The 6,807-nt window shown below is 30.8% G+C and overlaps 1 protein-coding gene across 1 annotated transcript; it reads left to right on the forward strand.

Moving 5' to 3' along the window:
- The first annotated feature begins 2,660 nt into the window (after positions 1-2,660).
- Positions 2,661-6,573, forward strand: LOC106765678 (nucleolar and coiled-body phosphoprotein 1). The gene is made up of 7 exons (XM_014650373.2): positions 2,661-2,988; positions 3,149-3,213; positions 4,254-4,297; positions 4,577-5,118; positions 5,594-5,683; positions 5,791-5,852; positions 6,184-6,573. The coding sequence occupies exons 1-7, from the start codon at positions 2,764-2,766 to the stop codon at positions 6,287-6,289; spliced, it is 1,134 nt and encodes a 377-aa protein (XP_014505859.1). The 5' UTR covers positions 2,661-2,763; the 3' UTR covers positions 6,290-6,573.
- Positions 6,574-6,807: the final 234 nt, after the last annotated feature.

The following is a 6,807-nucleotide window of genomic DNA, read 5'->3' on the forward strand; positions in this document are numbered from 1 at the left end:
ATTTCTCTTTCATCTCTTTCACTCCAACTTTTTCTCTGTCATCCCTACTCTAGCCCCAATTGAAATTTTCATTCTCAAAACTAAAAAAAGAAGCCCCAAACCCTTATTTACCTCCTTCATTCCTCTCAACCCTTTCTCCTTCATCTCTCTCCCTCAAACATTTTCTGTCATCTCTGCACTAGCCCCAACTAAAAAAACACTCATTATTAAACAATTTACTTCTGTAAAGAGTTGAGTCATTGACATGTTCACCTTCCGAAAAAAGTTCATTCATAATCTCTTTATTTTTATTATCATCACTGTATATATTACAGCCGACGGGCACAACTTGCACCAAGACTTATGAGCATCTTTCCTTTACATTCTGAGACTACTACGTAACATTGCTCCGTGGTCATTTAATTGTTTTTGGTAGAAATTCATTAATTTGTTTTCCTTTACTAAAGAAAAAACAAATCAAAATACAATAAAATTCTCANCGATAAAATCAAACAATAAAAATTCTAAATCTTGAAATTTTATTTAAAATTATATAAAGAAAAAATTAGGTGCTTTAAATTTTTTATTTATGTAAGTATTTTTTTTCTCTAACCATTTTATTTAATAATGAGTGTTTTTTTTAGTTGGGGTTAGTGTAAAGATGACAGAGAAAATGTTTGAGTGAGAGAATGAAGGAGAAAGAATTGAGAGGAATGAAGGAGGTGAGTAAGGGTTTGTTTTTTTTTTAGTTTTGAGAATGAAAATTTCAATTGGAGTTAGAGTAGGGATGACAGAGAAAAAGTTGGAGTGAAAGAGGAATGAGAGAGGTGTATAAGGATTTTGGGGGTTTCTTTTTTTACTTTTTTAATTTTGAGAATGAAAATTATTAAAATACCCTTAACCTTAAAACTTAAAATTCATGATATATAAGGGTATTTTTGTCTACTGAAACCCGATACACATTGCTAAAATGTACAAAAAAAAACAGGCGTACGCAAGTTAGCAAACCCCATATATATATATATATGTGTGTGTGTGTTTGAATCCATAATATATGAGGGTATTTTTGTCTACTAAAACCCGATATACTTTGCTAAAATGTACCAACTGAAAAAATAGCTTACTATGTAAACAAATATAATAATAAATCCATGAACTTATTATTCATAAATTCATTGATTTAGATTTATATGATTTTTTGGCACAACAAAATTAAATGACTATCTTATATACTTTAAAAACATGTTTAGTCAATCAAGAAAAATTAAATATGTTTAGTTAGTAAAAAATTTCAATATCTTATGTTGCTACGTAATTTTATTATATAAACAAACAACTAATTTTATTGAAACCTTTTACAAAATATATGTTTGATTAAAATGTTTGTATATAACTTTATGACAAATTAAAAGCAATTAGGTTTGCCATAGATTACAAGTTAATTACATTTTTTTTTGTACTTAAAATGAATATTTGTTCTAAAAAGAATGTTCGTGGAGTGACTTTGAACCACATGTCTTTTATAGATATTTAGCTATGCGAGCTATTTCAATGACATATTTTTTAATCTTGTGAGTGTTTTTTTTGTCCTAATTTATATGGATTAGGATTAAACCATATGAATGGACAACCAAACCATACAAAGAGATCAAATTGACAAACTTAAACATTAACCAATTTGAGACTTGGACAATGATATTTGATATGATAATAACATGTGACTCTTATATTAGAATGTCATTACCATGTGACATGATGTAAGATTCACATATAAGAAATGTTTAATTTTTAAAAAAATTAAATAAATACTGTACGACATCTTCATAAAATGTTTTGAAATTTGTATCAATTTAGTCCCTTTGAACCATTAATTTGGCTTGAAAATTGCAAGTGGACAAGTCATTTTGAGTTGGAACATGTTTATTAATTGTTTGAACGTTTGGACAACTTCCAATTGTTGTTAGAAACTTGTTTGAAGTGTCATTAATTCACTAAATTGACACAAATTGCAAAACATGGAAACCCAATGTATACACTTTTAAAAGTGAGTACTAAACTGAAAATTCCCTCCTAACATGGGAACCAATTAAGGATTTAAGCCTATTTTTTTTTTTTAAAAAAAAATCAATCTTTCATAAACACTAATATAAATAATTTATACAAAAGTCCTAACTTTTTATTGACTCAGTGTTTACAAATAAATAAACTTTTCTAATAACAAAGGAGTATTATTTAGACAACAAAAATAACTAAAATCACTTTAGGCTCTTACTATCGATTCACAAATCCATTTTCAATGTCCAAAACACTAATTTGTTTTTAAAATGATCACATTGGTCATTAATGTAAACTCAAACATTTAAAGAGTTAGATATATTATATTTAAAAAAAAAATGTTTTATATTTAAGAAAATAATTGATTTTATATTATATATAATTTTTAAATAATAAAATATTTATTTCCCATTTAAATATATAAAACTGGTGCTTATAAAATATTTTTATCTACTTTTTCATTTTAAAAAATTGCTGTAATTAATCTTGAAATTAATTAAATTAAATAATACATAATCTATTTTATTGGGTGAATTTTGTTAATGTTTCCCTACTAACTTAATTATATCACAATCAAAAATAATTTTTACAAATGGATTTTGAAACCTTTTTAGAATGGTCCAATAAAATACTCTTAGCAGGAAAAGGGTTTTGAAACCCTAATTGAACCCTTCCTCTGTAGTTGGGTGGCGGTTGCAGGGACTAGTTTCGTTACTACTCTGTTTTCGCATGCCTGCAACTCCACCGAGTAACAAAGGAAGTTCTACCATATTCGTTTTCACTCCTCGCCAAGTTTTGTTAAGCAACCAAACCATGAAGAACACTGCGCAGAATGGAACTCCAAACTCCAAGCGGGAATCCACACTTCTCCTTCATCATGCCATTGCCCGTTACTTGGAACTCTCTGGCTTCTCCAAGACGCTCAAAAAATTCCGCTCCGAAGCGCAAATCGAGGTCGGTTACGTAGCCGAGTTGGAACTTCATTATGTTGAACCCTAATTATGTGTTTGAACACCTTTTTCCTCAATGTTCTATGTTTTTTATTCCGTATCACTGACATATTTCATGTGACTGGATCTTGCGTTTTTACTTTGCTGTCATGCTTGTGATGCAGAAAAATGATTTGGAGGAATCGCGGCTTGATCTAGAAGAAATGCACCTCAAGTATTTAGAAATATGGTCAGACCAGTATGATATTGTTAGTTTTGCATTGTGAATTAATTATTTACTTCACATTGTCGATATTATGGAGAACTGGTTTTACTATGATAATTGGTTTTTTTCACCAGAAATATAAATGAAGAGGACTTGTGTTTTTATATTTTTCAGAATGGGTGCTCGACTTTAAAAGCCATGTTTAAACTAACTGTGGCGTGCAACATTCTTCACAAGGATTTTAATTTGGGGGCACCTTTAAGGATATGACTGTAAACCAATTAAGATATCAATATGCTAATGTAATATTGTTGCTTTTGAAGAATATCACTAGTGTTTTCTTGTTTGAAAGTTTTTTTCATTAAAAATGTCTGAAGAAGGGCCTTTTTGTTAAAATTCTGTTTCACCCACATGATTTTTCCCTGTTGATTTTAGTGAGATTATCTAAAATATTTCCTATATTAATCGAAAATATTAGCAGCAAAAAGTGCAATCGTGACTGTCAAATATCTTCCAATACATAAAAAGTAAAAGAAGGCATAGAATCAAGCTGCCAATGAAAAATGTGTATTATTGGCTACTTGATAGAACAGATGCCCCTAAAAAACTGCCTAAATCCAAACTATTTCTCCTGGGAGAAGATGTTAACCAAATCATACATCTTGTGTGAGGGCATTGAGATGCCCCCTTGAAGATGCTGTTATTCTGCTTCATTTAAATACACTGGTGAATGTAATGAATTGTAGATTCACTCATTATGTTTCATTATTATAGTGAAAACTCTCTAAGCATACAATGCAAAACTACTCCTAATATTCTTTGTAATACTGAAGCTGGCCCCTGTAAGATGTTACCTGTGAGAATCCATGATTTGAATAAACGTGGTTTTTACTAGTTAGAATGGCTGAACAAATAATTTGAAGAGGCAGTGCCACTCTCTTTGATGCACCAATTAGTTTCTGCAAAATGATATTTTGTATATTCAACTATCATTTCTGTGTCATTTGTATGTTAATTGTGTTTTCCTTGTTTTTTTTTTTTTTTTTTTTTTTGTTTCTTTTCAGTGGTAAAGATGCTAAGGCAAATATCAAAGATCAAAAGGAGCAAGGTAAGCTTAAATTAGTTTAAACTTTTTCTTGTCTTCGTTACTTCCTTGACAGAGCTAAAACTTTTGCCTTGTGACTTAGAGGCCATGGTAAATATTGGAAATGGTTTTCTTTACTAGCAAGGGTATGGTTATGTACCCTTGTAAACTCGACCACAAGAGAGCCTTGGGCTCTGGTGCACCCTCTTATTGTCATAACTTTAAATGCCTTCGCATTTCATTACGTTACTTCCTAAGCTCTGGCAATTAAATCTTTACATTGCCTCTTCTGCTTCTGGATAGTTGCTGATGTGCCGGACAAAAACAAAGAGGGTAAATCCAAGGAAAAGAAGAAAAAGAAAAGCCAGTTAGTTTCTGAGTCTCTCGCTAATAATGTTGAAGGCAATCAATTGGAGTCTGTTACTGCCGTTGCAGATAATAAAGTAAGCGCTGATGATTCTACAGATGTTAAAGTTATTAATGGTTCTGAGACGCAGAAAAAATCCAAGTCTAAGTCGAAAAAGAAAGACAAGCGAAGTGGTAAAAGTGATGAAATAGCACATACTGAAGATCCCAATGAAACTGTTTTGAAGGAAGAGAATATTGAATTCTCAAGCAAAGAGAAGAAAAGTGAGGAGAAAAAAGATTCTAAGAAAAGAAAAAGAACAATTTCTGAAGAAAATGGTCAAGAGGTTGCAGATGTAAAGGCAGATGAAGAAAACAAACGCAGAAAAACAGAAAATATAAATGCATCTAAGGAGTCAACCAAGGAAAACATTGAGAACACTGGAGAGAAATCTTCTGTACAGAGGTCTCAGAAGAAACAGCAAAAGGAATCAGTTGAGGTATGCTTTAACTAATGGTTATTCTCTATATATGTCACTTTCTGCTTGCTAATATATAAAGCTCCTCTGAATGAAACTCCAATCTTATATTTGTATTGTTTTAAGATAGAATAAACCTTTTATTTCTTTTATACTGGTCTTCGCCAATGCTATTGGTTTGAGTTGAGTTAGCCTTCATTATTTTTGTTGAGGAAATATACATTGTTGATAAAGAATCGCATCATCAATCAATGCTATGAATACTCTATTAGACTAATAGAGTTTTGTCAAAATGCCCATAGTTTACTACGTTTCCCATTATTGTCTGTCCTTTTTAGATTGTTTGCATTGCTTAGTTTTATGATTTCTTTCATTCTTTGCCGATGATTACTGTAGTCTCCAATTTTGGTTTATTTAGTTATATGAACCTGCAATATTAGTTTCTCTGATGAAGCTAACATGGTGGAATTCATGTTTCTGATAACTGTAATTGCAGAAACCAGTCAAGACGGCATTTCAGCGAGTACAAGTTGACAAGATACAGTTTACGGATGAAAGGCTCCAGGATAACTCTTACTGGGCAAAGGTGTGATAAATTGATTGTTTTTCACTTTTTTTTTATTGCATTTGGTATTGTAAAATTCTCCTTTTTTGCATTCTCCAACAAATTGTTATCGGTGTATCTGTCTCTAGGATGGTGCCGAGAATGGTTATGGTGCTAAAGCAGCAGAAATTCTTGACCAAGTTAGAGGAAGGTTTGTAATTTCACGAGTAGCGATTTTTTACTTGCAAGTTTAGCGCTTTTACGTATAAATTATTCGCATGGTTGCATATATTAGTTCAATTTTAGTCTACTTTCAAGGGAAAATCGTTGTTTATGGGCAATTCAGAACTTAGCTCAGATTTTCATGTTATGCATTTGTATATTTAAAGTTGTTATTCAATTCTAAATTTCTGTTCAGCTCACTCAATATAATTGTTTAAAATACAGCGCCATGTCTTTACGCACAATATCTTTAACATACACATTCTACAACTGTCCTCTTTTTTTTGTGTATTGACATGAAACTTTTTTCTCTGATTCAGGGATTTTCGTCATGAGAAAACCAAGAAGAAACGTGGAAGCTATCGGGGAGGCCAAATTGATTTGCAATCTCACTCAGTAAAGTTTAATTATTCTGATGAGGAATGACTGGGAAGCATCTAGAATTCTTTTGCCTCAATATATGGACGTTGTCTTTGTCTTTTATGACTGATAGATGTTCCCGAAGGAACGAAAAATTTTGTTGGCAAAATGAAGTTTTGTCTGAAATTATGATAGTGGATAGATGAAATCTGTAATTGATTTTTGCAGGTCAAACCGTGATATTAGCTTCAGATGAAAGTGTATCGGCAACATTATTTTTGTCTGTGCATGTGAAACCGTGATGCTAGACGAACTTCAATTTTAAATTATGGTTCAACTATTTTTAACAATTTGTTTTTAATTGTAAAAGTAATATCATTAAAAAGGTACTGTGCTCAATATACTGTATGGGATAAGTTAATACTTTAAAGTATATTTTTTAAATTTTAATGAAATAAATGTATTTTCTAAAGAGATATTATACAAATGTATTTTGTTTTTAAATTAATTATAAAATATTTGGTTTTTGTATTTTATAGAAGTAGTGTATGAAAGAAAAAAAGATGATATTTGACAGAAAAAGA

This window comes from Vigna radiata, chromosome 7, assembly GCF_000741045.1.
Source record: "Vigna radiata var. radiata cultivar VC1973A chromosome 7, Vradiata_ver6, whole genome shotgun sequence".
Taxonomy (NCBI): domain Eukaryota; kingdom Viridiplantae; phylum Streptophyta; class Magnoliopsida; order Fabales; family Fabaceae; genus Vigna; species Vigna radiata.

What these genes read in the sequence shown, in the direction of transcription:
- LOC106765678 (XM_014650373.2), top strand. Translation starts at nt 2,764, where the DNA reads ATGCCTGCAACTCCACCGAGTAACAAAGGAAGTTCTACCATATTCGTT. An exon ending in CAAAGATCAAAAGGAGCAAG is followed by an intron (nt 4,298 to 4,576) that starts GTAAGCTTAAAT and finishes GCTTCTGGATAG; the next exon opens with TTGCTGATGTGCCGGACAAA. An exon ending in CTTGACCAAGTTAGAGGAAG is followed by an intron (nt 5,853 to 6,183) that starts GTTTGTAATTTC and finishes TCTCTGATTCAG; the next exon opens with GGATTTTCGTCATGAGAAAA.